At 53.9% G+C, this 15,430-nt stretch overlaps 1 protein-coding gene across 4 annotated transcripts; it reads left to right on the top strand.

Annotated features, from left to right (window-relative positions):
* The first annotated feature begins 465 nt into the window (after nucleotides 1-465).
* On the top strand, nucleotides 466-14,061 carry Crat (carnitine O-acetyltransferase). Of its 4 annotated transcripts, XM_063283951.1 has the most exons (15): nucleotides 576-714; nucleotides 2,159-2,295; nucleotides 2,950-3,213; nucleotides 5,928-6,046; nucleotides 7,195-7,248; nucleotides 7,725-7,890; nucleotides 8,078-8,252; nucleotides 8,828-9,006; nucleotides 9,486-9,586; nucleotides 10,669-10,788; nucleotides 10,876-10,998; nucleotides 11,094-11,229; nucleotides 11,570-11,632; nucleotides 12,417-12,554; nucleotides 13,219-14,061. In XM_063283951.1, exons 2-15 carry the CDS (start codon nucleotides 2,269-2,271, stop codon nucleotides 13,432-13,434), a joined length of 1,881 nt encoding a protein of 626 aa, XP_063140021.1. In that variant the 5' UTR covers nucleotides 576-714; nucleotides 2,159-2,268; the 3' UTR covers nucleotides 13,435-14,061. The 4 variants fall into 4 exon arrangements, with proteins under 4 accessions (NP_001004085.1, XP_063140021.1, XP_063140023.1 ...); NM_001004085.2 differs by lacking the exon at nucleotides 2,159-2,295 and having other exon boundaries at nucleotides 466-714; XM_063283952.1 differs by lacking the exons at nucleotides 576-714; nucleotides 2,159-2,295 and adding an exon at nucleotides 2,378-2,525.
* The last annotated feature ends 1,369 nt before the right edge of the window (nucleotides 14,062-15,430 follow it).

Here is a 15,430-nt window from a genome sequence, read left to right as displayed (position 1 = left end):
AGAGCATGCGCACTAACGGCTGCCGTCCGCAAGCCAACTGCAGATCTGGCAGCCATATTTGTGCGGGGCGTTCGTTGGGTTATGCGGGGGCGTTGGGTTGTTTTTGCTTGCTTTGGAAGGGGTGATGAATAGGTATGGCAGCAGTATTTTTGTGGAGCAAGGCCACCTGTCATCTTTGTGCATGGTTCAACCCAAGTAATCAACATAGTTGTGTTCTCCTGCCATTCTAAGAATGACGTTCAAGGACACCGGTCAGACTTGGACACACGCGCCCGCCTCGACAGCTTAGGTAGCTTTTGGAGGCGGAGAGCGCGAGCTGGGCAGTGGCTACCGTTGTGACCCCGTGACGGAAGCACAGTGCCTGGTTGCTAACCGCTGAGCTGGAGGTCCATCTCCACAGGCCCCTCCCTCTGTGACTTCGCCCAGGCTTGGGTCCGCCCCCGGCTCGCGGCTAGCGGCTGGAGACTGCGACCCATCAAAGCTCCGCCCCGTGAGTCCTGCCTGACCGGCAGCCCGCCGGGCCCGGTGGCCGCGGGGCCGCCTCTACTGGCTAACGGCAGTGACTCGGCGACCTTGAACCTAGAGCCCTAACCGCGAACCCACTGACCCCAGCACCCCAGCAGTGGCGCAGAGTTTACCCAGCGTGAGGGGCGGAGCGGACCCAGTGTCCGCAAACAGATTGGGACAATGTTAGCTTTTGCTGCCAGAACCGTGGTGAGTACGCCCAGAAGGGCCCTGGACGGGATAAGACGGGCGGGCCTCGGGCAGCAGGGTAGCAGCGGTCAAGAGAACCCCTACACCGGCTGATAGGGTGCAATCTGCAAGGTGGGCAGAGGAGACCAGGTAAGGGGTGGGATCGAACTCAAGACCCCTGGCACTCAGTGTCAATGACCCAGAAGACTGAGAAACCTAGGTTCAAGTCTTTTGCAAACCTTTACACTCCCCTTCTCCTTCATGCTCTCCGTTATTCGGACTCAGACACCTGTCGGGGGCTACCGGCTAAAGATAGTTCAGCCCTAGGCTGTTGCTTCTGCCCAGACTAGAGCCACTTTCCAAGCCTACCCAGTTGTTCAGTCTCTTTGAGTTCATCAGATGCTCACCCTCTCCCATTGCGTACGGCTAAGAGGACCTCAGGTGGAGACTAGTACTGAAAAATCTCTAAAGCAGGCCCGAAGAGGCAGGAGGTGGCAGGAGGCGGCAGGCAGCAGCCGGCAGGCAGCAGCTTGGCATCCTTAGCTAATGCCGCCCGCCATCCTAATGGTGAGCTCTTGTCCTCTCTGACTCAAGTTCTGTACGGCTGTGAACTGTACTGCCCCGTCAGACCCTGGGTTAGTAGCTAAGACTGAGATTCTTCTTGGAGTCCTAGTAGCACCTGAGACCCTTCTCGCCCTGCTCAAAAGCTGCACCCTATCCAACAGACTGCTTTTACATCATCCCCTGGGACCACCATACTGGCATAACTAGGGAGACTGAAGCAAGGAGACAATCAAATCCCATGGCTCTGCTAATCAAATTTAGCCCAACCCACAGATCAAGTGGGTCCTTTGGGTTATTATTCATACCAAACGTACAGAAGTACTGCTGGCCCTCATATCTCCCCCACTTTTGATCCCAACCTGAGTGATCCAGAACTCATTAAAAAAAAACAAAAAACAAAAAAAAAAAAAAACAAAAAACAAAAAACAAAACCCACCAAAGGTCCCTAGGTCTGAAGGGAAACAGATAGGCAGGTTTGTGGCAATCGTTGTCCACTAGTAACCATTTCCTGGCATCTGCCTTGCACCATTCCTAAGCAGGACTAATTTCAGGGCCACAGGTTAGCAGCCAGACTCTTTCCACCCTCAAGCCAAGCTTTCCCACTTCAAAAAGATCTATGAAGATTTTGACAGGTGGATTTTTTAATACCTCTTGGCTTGCCTCCCTGGCGCTGGGCCCATCCAAAGAAGAAAAGAAGAAGTTCCAGGTTTCCTCTTACTTCCGTGCCCACTTCCAGCCCACTTACCTGCCCTGCTCCTCCTCTCTGGAGGCCAGGGAGAGGTGGGGCAGCATCTGCAGCCCAGCGGCTACCACTGCTCCAGCCTCAGATGCTACTATGTTAGTGGCTACAGCCTCACAACTCCTTCACGCCTGAATTGTGAATCTTGTCTTCTCTTTCCAGTCCAGGCAGGTGGCTGCTCTTGCTAGTTTCTGCTCGTCCAATTGGTAGCACAGTTAGGCTTAGAGATCCAGCCCAGGCAGACAGACAGGGCTCACATCCTCAGTCCTGCCATGGAGGACGAGCAGCAGAGAGAGAAGGTATGGAATGGCGCTTCTGCCGCTTGCCTGCCACTGTGCCAGCAGCCTGGGCCCTTCTTGTCTTGCTTTCTTTCACTTCCAGAGTCTCCTGGACTTCTTCCCCCGTCTCTCTCTCTGCTACCCTCATCCTCCATGCCAGGCCACTCAGCTCTCTTGCTACAGCACTGCCCACACCCCTTACCATCGCCCCACAGTGAAGAGAAAGCACAGAGGCTGCAGCCTCTCCAGAGGTGCTGTCCCCCGTCCCCCACCCTGCTCGCCTGTTTCCACTTCCCTCCTATTTCTCAAGTGGGAAGTAGGGGTTGGGAAGTTGGGGGCTTCGGCTTAGAGAGCCAGCTGCCACCTCTGCTGGCTGATTTATCTGCCCAGGGCAAGGATGATGGGTCTTGTGCATCCTGACAGGTGGGAGGCCCCCTTGCCTCTGTCACCCCAATAATGTCATTTATCCCACCCCAACTCTTTCCTAGCCTTCCTGTACCTCTAGGCCCCTGAGAGGCGGGACTCCTACATCTTGAGGGCTGGGCATCCAGGGCAGGCACCACCCATAAAGCTGTCGTTGCCCCAGAGGGGATGGCATATAAGAGCCTGGGACTATAGTTTGGAAAGAGCTGTGCTCAGTCTGAGAGAATGAGTAGGCTGCTCTGCATCCCGCAGGTGAAACCCCTGGGCCTCCTCAAGCCCTCCTCCTTGATGAAGGTGTCTGGTCGATTTAAGGCCCACCAGGATGCACTGCCACGGCTGCCTGTGCCTCCACTTCAGCAATCCCTGGACCATTACCTCAAGGCACTGCAGCCCATCGTGAGTGAGGAAGAATGGGCTCACACCAAGCAACTGGTGGACGAGTTTCAGACCTCAGGGGGTGTAGGGGAACGCCTGCAGAAGGGATTGGAGCGCAGGGCCAAGAAAATGGAGAACTGGGTAAGTGAGATGGCAGCGTCTTGGCAGTTGCCTGGGGGCCATGGGTCCTCCAGAGCACCCCTAGAGCTAGGGGCATGCAGGGAGAAGGGCGTTAAACAGGATTGCACATCAACTCGTGGAGTCATGTTCAGCAGAGGAATTACTGGAGAGTTTGGAAAAGGTCCTACTGGCTGGGATGATGGCTCTGTGGTAGAGCATTTCCCTAGCATGTGTGAGACTCTGGGTTCTTCAGGGCTGAGGGGAAAAGAGGCAGAGATAATGGGTGGCAGTGTCTGTCCGAGGGAGGGCGGGAGGGAATGGAGCAGCAATGTGGCTCGCTTCGGGATGGAGCCTGGGCTGCAGTGTGTTCAGAGCAGGGCGGGCAGGCAGGCAGAGGAAGAGATGGAGACTTGAGCTTGTTGGAACAGCCTGAGGCAGGGAATTTGTGTCAACCTGAGGTTGCTGTACATGATCCTATGTCAAATTGGTTAAATTAGTTCAATTTAACCGATTAGACACATCTACACTGGTACAAGGTACACATTTCTATATTTACATTATACACAAAGATTGCGCCAAAACAAAAAAAGAGCCCAAGCTGCTGGGGAGGAAGCAAGGGCAGGAGCCAGGGCAGTGAAGAGGCTGAGGCCTTCACCTAGCAGGGAGTGTCGTGCCCTGGGCCTGGCACAAGGAGACAGAGTCATGAGGTCCAAGGTTGTTTGGAAGACAGTCAGTGGCACTTGCTAATATAGTGGGCCTGAGGGTGGGAAGTCCCCTTTTAAAATAAACTGGGAGGAAGAGGATCACCAATATGAAGCTCTAGGAAGAAGCTGGCTGTAGGGGACAGCTGGGTGAAAACAGTCACCCTCAGTATCTGTGGCCCCACATATGCCAAGAGCTACAGAAGTTCAAGTCCCTTAGGGAGTTCAGCATCTTGGTCTCGCCTAAATACCTGTTCCCAGGGACCCTAAGTCATCTCCAGGGGATGGCGATCTAACACAGCATAGTCGCTGGGTGAATAAGTATGCTGATTTATACAGTCTAAGATCATTATCAAAAAGGGGGAGTGGCCTGTGCATGTAGCATGAGTGAGGTTTTTCTTTTTCAAATGTTGTCCGTCTGAGCTGGTAGGGTCTGTAGATGCAGTCTTCGCAGGAGTGGAGCAGCGCATCGGGGCCAGCCGCAGCAGAAAACAGGAAGTACCCTGGGCTGCGGGGCTCTGGAGTCTGGATCCACATGTGGAAGTGGGAGGGAGGTGGGAGTTGTTAGGGACAAGCATTTGCCGAGCCTTAGTGTGTCAGGGCCTTTGTCTGTTGAAATCAGAATGCTGGCGTTAAAAGGACCTTAGAGATTCTGAGGTCTAGTAGCTTTCATTGAGTCAAGGAATCTTTGGAGCCAAAGGCTCTGACTAGAGTTGGGGCCATCACAGGGCCCTTGAAGCATTGCTGCCTCTGCCAGGGGGTGCCTTCTCCGCTTGTCTAAACTGTAGCCTGCAGTTCCTGCAGGTGTGAAGGCCCCTGGATGAGAGGGAGCCCTTGTCTGTCTGCTTCCTACCACTGAAGAAGCTAAGGCCTAGAGAGGTAGACCAAAGCCCACATCCTCACAAGAGCTTGCAGGAAGACCCTAAGATGTACAGGAAGGCCTGCTTGCCTCAGGGGTCCAGTCCTTGGCTATGAGTCAGCAGATGGCAGTCACTTGTTTACCCAGCCTGTGGCAAGTCACCCTCCCTTCTCTCTTACCAAGGCCCTGGGTGAGTGGCCTGATGCCACAGGCTAGCCACTGTATGTTATGTAGTGCCATTCTGCTGCTGGTTGGGATGGGCGTGGGGCACATTGGGAGGCCTAGGTCTTGAGGTTTAGGAACCTATAAGAGATAAGGTATAGCATGGTGGTACATGTCTAGCACATGGGAGATAAGTGTGCAGATCTCTGTGAGGCTAGCCTACTCTGCAAAGCTCTAGGCCAGCCAAGGATACATAGTGAGACCAATAAAAATAAAATAAAAAACCAAGGGGGATAGGTGGAAATTAGAGACAAATACCTACTTACTGGGAGTGGTAAAGAGCACTCAGGCTGCAGGGGCACCAGTCGCACTCTGCCTATGGCTGATCCCAAGAAACCCCATCCATGGGACAGGAAAGGACCTACCCCCTGTTCTCACCATCACAGTAAATTACCCCCTTAGACTTGCCCTGATTTTGAGATGAAAGCCAGTGTCCTCCTAGCCAAAGGCTGGTGAGGAGCACCAGACCCACTGGGTGGTCCTGAGGCAGGCTGCTGGCTCCCTGGGTAATTTCTAGCTGGAGATGGAAATGGTTGGAAACCCACTTGCTGTTTTATCTACATATCTAGGGATGCATTTCATGTACTGGTGACAGGACAGTTGTAAGATAAAGTAAGGCTATAGCTCAAACGGAATGTGTGCTAGTTAGCGTGTGTGTGGAGTCCTGGGTCCAAGCCTCACTGGCACACAGAAGGGACTAGAGGAAAGCTGCTCACTGGCTTATTCCCTTGCCAAGTTTGCTTTCAGTTGTTTTTCCCAGCTTCTTCTCTTAGCAGTGCTGATTGCACAAGCTCAGGGGAAGATGATGGTAAAGGAGGTAGGGAAGGGGACCGTGAACCTCAGCATTTGCTGGGAGTCTGTCCTGCAGAGAGGCCAGAGGATCTCCTTGGTCCTGGGGAGGAAGAGGACCCGAGGTGCACCTCCTGATCAGTTCTACTCTGGTCCTTGTCCAGCTGTCCGAGTGGTGGCTCAAGACAGCCTATCTCCAGTTCCGCCAGCCTGTGGTCATCTACTCCAGTCCAGGAGTGCTGCTGCCCAAGCAGGACTTCATGGATCTACAGGGTCAGCTCCGGTGAGTGTCTGAGACAGGCACAAGGCTGTGCCTGTGGGCAGGGCTCTGTGTGTTTCCAGAACCTTCAAGTCTGTACCCTAGGAAACTGGAAAGGCCTTGGCCCTGTGCTTTTACCCCACCAACAGCCTCATCTTATAGATGGGGAAACCGAGGCTCAGAGCAGTGAGGGAACCATCTCCCATGGTCACAACTCAATTTAAGAGGACAGGCTTCTAGTGCCAGGGCGCTGTAATCATTCACCCGCCAACCGTGCCCTGAGTCCCTCCCACTCTCCTCAGCTGGCCACACAGTGACCTTTATACACAGTCCCCTTTTCCACATTCAGCCATGTCACCTGCCCTGGCCCCTGTTCCAGTCCTACCAGAGATAAAAATACTAGCAGCAGGCATCTCCTGCCCAGGAACCTGCCACTCATTAGTGGCACCAGCTTCTCTTAAAGAGACCAGGGCAAGAACAGAGAGGAACCAGGAGGGGGAAGGAAGTGTGGCTCAGTGGTCGAGTGATTGTCCAGCGTGCAGTAGATCCTGTGCTCCACACACACAGATAATAAAGGGACCAGGGCCTCCTGTTTACAGATGGGACTCAGCCTGGGTTCTCCCACATACAGGATAAAATACCTTCATTTTACATATCTTCTATACTGGGATGGGGATGGCCTCAGACATTGGGAGATAGTTGGTTTGAGCCAGGAAACCCTGAATAACCCAGGGAGGAAGAGATTGCCACCAGTGTCATGGGGACACGAAGACTCAGAAAGAGAAAGGGAGGAGCAGCAGGGATACTTGGTCCCCTTAACTATTTCACCAAGGTAATGGACCTCCACATAAGGGGTACCTCAGGCTGCCCCCCAGCCCATGGTGGGACTCAGTCGCCACTGGCCTCTCATCCTGCCATAGTACGCCACTGCTGAGCGACACCCGGTCCTTTCAGGCCCCTCCGGCCAGCGGCATTCCCCACTTCAGACAAAGAGCAATTCAAAGGGTCTCATGCTGCGGGTCCACTCTGAGCTCCTTAGGCGTCCTCTGAGAGGGAGTAGTGATTGTACAGGTCCGACCCTTGGCCGATCCTTCCACACTTAGCAGGCATCCCTGTCCCAGGGTCCTCCAGTGGGTGTCCACATGGCTTCAGATCTCTGTTTCGTCCTCCAGGTTTGCTGCCAAACTCATCGAGGGTGTATTGGATTTCAAGTCCATGATTGACAAGTGAGCAGCCCTACCCGACCTGAATACCACCCTTGCCTATGCCTGCCTAATACCCTGGTGCTAGCCCTGAGCACCCAGAGTGTCATTGCAGACACTCTGCAGGCCCATGTCATTCTTACTTCCTGTTGGCCCAGCTTTGGGAGGGGTTGAGGACAGTGATCCCTGAGAGTGAGGACCTCACTCTCTGGTGAGCAGCCCTACCTCTGCTCCAGTCCTCTGCTCCAGTTCCTGGGACTTTTCCTGGTGACCTTGTCATCCCAGCCAAAGTGGATCACAGTTGCCTGTGACTAACAAGCCCAGATGAGGGACAAAGGCAGTTTGTGAGTGACTCATACGCAGGACTCCAAGGCCTCAATACCTGTACTTTCACCTTCAACCCCTGCCGTGCTGATCCAAGCAGGACTAGCAGGTGTCTGTCTACCTTGGCTTCTTCCCCATTCACCTGCCCAGTAGCCCCTTCCTGTGTCCTCCCACAGCGAGACGCTGCCAGTTGAGTTCCTGGGAGGACAGCCACTGTGCATGAACCAGTATTATCAGATCCTGTCTTCTTGCCGTGTGCCTGGCCTCAAGCAGGACTCAGTGGTGAACTTCTTAAAGTCAAAGAAACCACCCACACATATAACCGTGGTGCATAACTACCAGGTGGGCACCACTGCCCTGTCTGAGGGGCCCTGGCCCCAGCCCTACACCCTCCCCTCCCAGCCCAACTCCAGCTCCTCCCTGGCCCAGGCTGTGCTGGTTGTGATTTCCATTGCCAAGGTCAGGAGAAGCTGGTAGTCATCCCTGCCTGAGATCATTCAGCCCCTCTCTTCCCTGTCTGGCATCACAGTTCTTCGAGCTGGATGTGTACCACAGTGATGGGACACCACTCACCTCAGATCAGATCTTTGTGCAGCTTGAGAAAATCTGGAACTCCTCACTGCAATCCAACAAGGAGCCTGTTGGCATCCTAACCTCCAACCACCGGAACAGCTGGGCCAAGGCCTACAGCAGCCTCATTAAAGGTACTTCCAGGGCTTTCTTTGACTTCCTTACATGCCACACAGGTCCCATCCTGAGCTGGGGCACTCAACGTTTTCATCAGACCCTCTCAATTTGGAGCAGGTATAATGGCCCATTTTATAGATGAGAAAACCAAGGCTCAGGTTGACAAAGCCAGTTTCTCCCTGTGAAGTATCAAGTTGGATTTAGACAAGTGTTTTGGCTGAGGTACCTTTTTCCATACTCTCTGCTCCCAGAACCAATCCCATCAAACCCCATGCTGGCCATGCACATCGTCAGAGTCTGGTTGCTGGTTTTGGATCTTGGACTGCCATGCCAGCTCTCCATGTGACTCTTGGACTTCTGCTTTTCTATGTCTGTAGTGTGCCAGATGCTGGGCCCTGCCCTTTGTGGTACGGGGCATCCGTGTAGGGATTTGTTGAAGGCAAGCTCTAACTGTGCATCCACAATTCTGCGCATGCCCTGAAGGCCCCAAAGGTGGGGACGTCCCCGTCTCCAGAGGGGCATGAGGCAAGAAGAGCCCAGGGCAGCAGACAATAGGCTCTGAAGTTCCCTACGCTTACCCCAACTCCTACAGACAAAGTAAACCGGGAGTCGGTGAACTCCATCCAGAAGAGCATCTTCACTGTGTGCCTGGACAAGCAAGTGCCCAGAGTCTCAGATGATGTCTACCGCAGCCACGTAGCCGGCCAGATGCTTCATGGTGGTGGCAGCAAGTTCAACAGTGGCAACCGCTGGTTCGACAAGACACTGCAGGCAAGTGAGGACCTAGCAGGGCCATGGCCCCAAAGCTTGGCTCACTGACGCTTTGAACTTCCTGCCCTTTCCTTAGGCCCAGCGTCCCCAGCCTCCTGCTTATAAAGCAGGCAGGAAGCAAGGAGGCTGGATGCTGCTGTAATTACCAGGCCACCAGCCTGTCATTACCAGGCCTGCTTCCACTGACACCCTCAGCAGAGCCCTTTAGCATGTCAGACACTGTCTGGGGTCAGTGTGGTGCAGTCTGGGTATGACTTTTCCTATGTGCTCTATACAGGGGCAAACTGCTGGGGTGAGCCTCTGAGGCTCTGCTCCCAGATATGTGAGCAGAGTGCTCGTGTGGATCTGCGCACAGCCTGGAGACCCTTCCTAGGGCCTCAGGGGCCCTTCCTAGGAGACCCGCCCACATGGAGAGCAGTGGGTCAGGGAGCTCCTGCAAGAATCTGGGGCTGACAGGAGGGGTCCTTTCTCGTCCACAGTTTATTGTGGCAGAAGATGGCTCCTGTGGGATGGTTTATGAACATGCAGCTGCAGAAGGGCCCCCCATTGTCGCTCTTGTGGACCATGTCATGGAGTATACGTGAGTATGCTTCCAGCCTCACTTCCCAGTTCCTAGTGGCAGGTGGCATGCTGGTGACAGACTTGTAGAGAAATGTTATTGTCATTTGAAGAACAGAGTCAATGTGTCTGTCTGTCTATTTTTGATTTTTTTTTTTTTTAAAGACAGGGTTTCTCTGTGTAGCCCTGGCTGTCTTGGAACTCACTCTGTAGACCAGGCTGACCTCAGACTCAAATCTGCCTGCCTCTGCCTTCTGAGTGCTGGGATTAAAGGTGTGCGCACCACCTCCTGGTTTAGAAGGTTTTTTTTTTTTTTTTAAATATTTTATTTATTTATTATATATTATGATTACACTGTCGCTATCTTCAGACACACCAGAAGAGGGCATCAGACTCGTTTCAGATGGTTGTGAGCCACCATGTGGTTGCTGGGATTTGAACTCAGGACCTTGGGAAGAGCAGTCGGTGCTCTTAACCACTGAGCCATCTCTCCAGCCCAGAAGGTTTTTTTTTAAAGGTTTGTTTCCACATTTTTTTTTTTTTTGGGTCTTTTTTTCGGAGCTGGGGACCGAACCCAGGGCCTTGCGCTTCCTAGGCATGCGCTCTACCACTGAGCTAAATCCCCAACCCCTTGTTTCCACATTTTGTGTATATGGCTGCTTTGTCTGCTGTGTCCCTGCCCACCAGGACCTGTGGAGGAGCAGAGCAGCCAGCACTGCTGAGCCGCAGGAAGCTGCAGAGCTGTGGCGTTTTGAAATCTGCCTCTAGCCCTACCTTCCCAGCTTTGTGGCTTTGACCAGGGCTGTTTCCCTCTGGCCTCTTCTTTTTGTTTTTAAACAGAGTCTCACTATGGCTTGATGGCCTACAATTCCCTAACTGATCTAGGCTGGCCTCAAACTCAGAATTCACCTGCCTCTGCTCCTCTAAGGGGCAGGACTGCAGGTGTGCACCACTATACCTGGCGTCCATCTGACCTTGAAAGCTAGAGTGCACCCACAATCTTGGAACCCCTGAGGTGGGACTCCTCTTCCCACCTCAGTCTCAGGGACACACTCGGGCTTCAATGACACCGGCATGAGCCATGAGCCTCCCTGTCCCATGCAGAAAGAAGCCTGAACTTGTGCGGTCCCCTATGGTACCCCTGCCTATGCCCAAGAAGCTGCGGTTCAACATCACACCTGAGATCAAGAATGACATAGAGAAGGCCAAACAGAACATCAGCATGTGAGTGCAGGCTGGGCCTGGTTAGGGGAAGACCAGCCATGAGGCTTCCAGGTACCTGTTTCTCACCCATGCCTCCCGCATCTCCAGCATGATCCAGGACCTGGACATCATGATGCTGGTTTTCCATCACTTTGGAAAGGACTTCCCCAAGTCCCAGAAGCTAAGCCCTGATGCCTTCATCCAGATAGCCCTGCAGCTGGCATACTACAGGTGTGCCCTGCCTGATCACCTGCCCCCAGAGAGGGGAGGGGAGGTACAGGCAACCCTGCGGCAACGGGACATACTGAGATCCTCCTCCCACCCAGGATCTATGGGCAGGCGTGTGCCACGTATGAAAGCGCCTCTCTGCGCATGTTTCACCTGGGCCGCACTGACACCATCCGCTCCGCCTCCACAGACTCGCTGGCCTTTGTCAAAGGCATGGATGACCCCAAAGTGCCGGTGAGAGGTCTGGAGCGAGGGCCATGTCCTTTCTCTCCTGTTCACTCTCTCTGCAAATGGACTGCACCTCTATGGTTATTTCAGCTCCAGTGGGCAGAGGGAGCTTAACAGAAGATGGAGCCATGAATTTAGTTCTGAGCTTTCTGACCACTGAGGCAAAACCATGCATCCCTAAGAGATGCCAGCCTCTGTCCACAGCCACTGCGGGTGTTGGGCTCCAGAGAATGAGGAGATGGCAATTCAGTGCTTGCTGTGGTGCTGAACACAGAGCAAGCTGCTGAGGTGGGAGAGGGAGAGGAAGGACAGGGCTTTAACTTCCTCTGTCCCCACCCATCCCCAGGAGCAGCAGAGGGTGGAGCTGCTTCGAAAGGCTGTGCAGGCCCACCGAGCCTACACCGACCGCGTGAGTGAGCCCTGCTCCCTTACTGTCCATTACCTGTGTGTCCGTCTTCCTGTCCCTCCTTCAAAGAACTGCAAATCTATTTTAAATTAATAACCCCATTTGAAAGTTGGTAAAACTAGGGCCATCTTCGTAACCGCCTTGGTCCAAGTTCCATGATCACAATGAGCACAGGCTCTTGGATCTTGTGTTTCCTACTCTCTCTAGGGGCCCAACACTGTCTCCTCTCCTGTTCTCCAGCAGTTGAGGCTAAGCCAGGGAGGTGGTGGTGTGGTCATCAGTGTGTGGCCATGCCTGTCATATGGGGTGCACATTGCCCATGTCACACAGCATGCAGACAGTCCTACCTGTTAAATACATGTATAGACATAGCGTGTATAAGCCCTGCCCTAGTTACATGGCACACATAGGCACTGATCGTGTCACATGCACTCTCCAGCTCTTCCCTGTGTTTTTTTTTTTTTTTTTTCTTTTTTTTTTCCGGAGCTGGGGACCGAACCCAGGGCCTTGCGCTCGCTAAACAAGCGCTCTACCGCTGAGCTAAATCCCCAACCCCTCTTCCCTGTGTTTTAATCCTGCACTGTCCTGCCTCCCTGGGCAGAGGTCTGCCCTCTGTAACCCAGGGTTTCCCCATCTGGGAGGTGAGGACAGTCCTGCCCGGACACCTGGTCTCATGGTTCTAAGAGACCAGCGTCTGGAAGGGTCAGCACTGTCACAGGTTCCCGAGGAGGGCAGGGATGCCCTGGGACCCTGCAGCACCTGCCTTTGACAGTTCTCCCACCCACAGGCCATCCGAGGGGAGGCCTTTGACCGGCACTTGCTGGGTCTGAAGCTACAGGCCATCGAGGACCTGGTGAGCATGCCTGACATCTTCATGGATACCTCCTACGCCATTGCCATGCACTTCAACCTTTCTACCAGCCAGGTAGGCCACTGGCCCAGGTGTCCCAGAATGGTGGTGAACAGACCCATTGGCAGGGGCTGGGGAGACAGCTAAGATAACTTGCTGTTCTTCTAAAGGACCAAGGTTCAGTTCCCAGCACCCACAACTACCTGTAACCTCAATTCCTGGGGATATGGTGTCCTCTGCTGGCCTCTGTGGGCACACACACACCTACACTCAGGCATACACACACATAAAATATAATCTTTACAGCCCACTGGCAGCTGGACCTTATCGGTGATGTGGTCCACACATGTCAGCAGAGGCTCAATGCCAAAACAACTGGGTTCCCTAGCAGGAGCTCGGGGTAGGGACACTGTAGTAACAAGGGTGGGAGGCGTAGGCCTCTTAAGAGAGAGAGAATGTTCCATTCACTCATTGGCCAGCTGTAACTGACTACTATAAGTACCAGCTGGCATGCTGGGTGCTGACACACAGCTGAGACAAGCCACAGTCCCAGGAAGCTCAGTATTTATGGAGCACAGGCAAGGAGACAGGCATAGCCTTGGGAACACCACTGCTCCCTCCAGGAACGTGAAGGAAGGCTCACCCTGTGGAGAAAAGAGCACAGGAGAGGAGTAGATGCAGAGAGGCAAGAGGGCTACCATAGGCCTGGGTATGAAAGCTTAGATCCTGCTGTCCCCAGGTCCCTGCCAAGACAGACTGTGTCATGTCCTTCGGACCTGTGGTCCCAGACGGTTACGGCATCTGCTACAATCCCATGGAGGCCCATATCAACTTTTCCGTGTCAGCCTACAACAGCTGTGCTGAGACCAACGCTGCCCGCATGGCTCACTACTTGGAGAAAGCTCTGCTGGACATGCGCACCTTACTCCAGAACCACCCCAGGGCCAAGCTCTGAACCCAGGCCCAGGCCTGCCCGTTCCACAGCCAAGCCCACTTTGGAATGGACTCCTGCCATGGCTCGCACTCCCTTGGCTCCCGTGCCCTCCAGGCTGACTGAGCCAGATAAGCATTCTCTAGCAGGGCCCCGAGGTCCAAGCCAAGTGCCTTCCAGGCCTTGTCCTCAGCACCTGCTGTAGTATGTATAGGGCTGAGCCCAGAGGCTGAACAAGACTAAGGCCCGGGTCCCCAGCATATCATCCATCGATGTGAATCATGGGGAAGGGAACCCGTCCAGCCCACCCCTCCTCAGCAGGAGCTGTGAAGAGTCCCTTTCCTCCGCCCTGGCCAGTCTCTTTCATCTCCACAGCCAAGCCAGAATCTGTCTTCATGAGGAAATACCCAGGGACCAGGAGTCAGAGGACTATCTATCGATGAGGGGCCTCAGCCTCTCCATAGTAAGGGTTAAGGGACACCTGAGGCCTAGCCTCCACCCTGCACCTCGAGGTGCCATCTCCCAGCTGCCACTCTCTGGTGACTCTTGAGCCCCAGACTTCCTGCTTCCATTCAGTGTGGTTCTTGCTGCAGTCATGGTTGCATAATGTGATTCTGCCAGGCGATCAATAAAGGGAAGAGTGCTGGTGAAGTTGATTCAGCTGAGGGCAAGTAGGGCAGATGCCTGGCCTTGCCATTCGTCTCCCTGCCTGTGTTCAGGGAGCTGGTATCCAAGCAGGCAGTGGGCCAGCAAGCTCCCAGAGAAACATCCTTAGGCTCAGAGCTATGAGAACTGAGGTGCTGAGCCAAGGATGTCACCAAACCCTAATGGCCGCCTACCTATCCTGGTTTGGGCCAAGTCCCATGGTTAGTGGAATGCTATGGATCTGGTGTGGCACTCACTCACCAGCCCAAAGCCGGTGCAGCTGCCCTGCACTGAACTCAACAGGATGGGTAGTGGGTAGAGACTGCGTCAGTACAAGCAAATGCTGACAGGAGTGGGTGGGAGAGTCCCCAGCCCTGACACCTGTTAGAGGTTACATGTCCTGTGGAAGTCCTGGGTACATATGTGCTTGGAATGTGGGGCTGGGAGGCTGGCACACCCGTGAAGGAAGTGCTTCATGACCTGATGGATCTGCAGGGCCTGCAACATGTACCAGTTTCCATATGATGAAACCACCTCAGAGAAGCTAATGCCACTGCTACCAAATGGCAGACTCCCAAGGGTACATGAGTCATCCGTAAGGCAGGGGAGGTCTGAGATTCTGAAGCTCAGCCCACCCAGGCTCACACCACACCCCTCAGCTGTCCTAGGGCAGCAGTATACAGAAAGGAACTGCCTAACCAGGGTGTTAGCAGGGTAACCAGATTTCCCTAGGGGTGTGTCCCAGTTCTGACTAGGCTGCAGAGAAGCGCTGGACTCCACTGTAACAAACTAACAATTTGAAGTCTAAAATACATTCTGCTGGGGTCACTACGAGAAGTAATTGTCTTCCTCCATCCAACTGCATCCGCATCCGGGGATTTCTCCCATACACCCTCACCCACAGGGTGTGGCTCTGCACCTCTGCATAACCTGCCTTGCCAGCAAAGGAAACGAACGACCTGCCTCAGGCCAGCCTGTGCTCACTCAGTGCTCTAAGGCTTCTGGCCACCAGCTTGGTGGCAGGTAGTTCTCCTGAGGCAGACGCTGCAAGTGGAGTTGGATGGACACTTTTCGAAGGGCAGATGCTCCCTCGTCCCCAGGACTATTGTGTGAAGGAAAACCTGGCCAGAGGTAGTCAGGCAGGGAGGGCTTCTGACAGGAGCACAGAGCAGACATCTGTGGTGTAGGCACAGAGGCTGACAGGCCTGTGACAGATGTCAGGGCCATTCAAACCCTCACTTTGGGGGCTAGAGGGGACTAAATATCCTGGAAATGCTGTGACTTCATGGTCTTAACCACGTCCTTGTCCCTGAGGGCCATGTGTGCCCCAGCTGTTCCAGCCTCCTTTCAGGAGCTCAAGTAATGTGTACTCAGC

The sequence above is a fragment of the Rattus norvegicus genome, chromosome 3 (assembly GCF_036323735.1).
Source record: "Rattus norvegicus strain BN/NHsdMcwi chromosome 3, GRCr8, whole genome shotgun sequence".
NCBI classification, from domain to species: Eukaryota; Metazoa; Chordata; class Mammalia; order Rodentia; family Muridae; genus Rattus; species Rattus norvegicus.
The sequence above is the reverse complement of the archived record's forward strand: the minus strand, read 5'-3'. Positions and strand labels throughout refer to the sequence as shown.

Coding starts and splice junctions, on each gene's coding strand:
- Crat (NM_001004085.2), top strand. CDS start 688: ATGTTAGCTTTTGCTGCCAGAACCGTG. Junction 7,891..8,077: donor CCGTGGTGCATAACTACCAG/GTGGGCACCACT, acceptor CTGGCATCACAG/TTCTTCGAGCTGGATGTGTA. Junction 11,230..11,569: donor TGGATGACCCCAAAGTGCCG/GTGAGAGGTCTG, acceptor ACCCATCCCCAG/GAGCAGCAGAGGGTGGAGCT.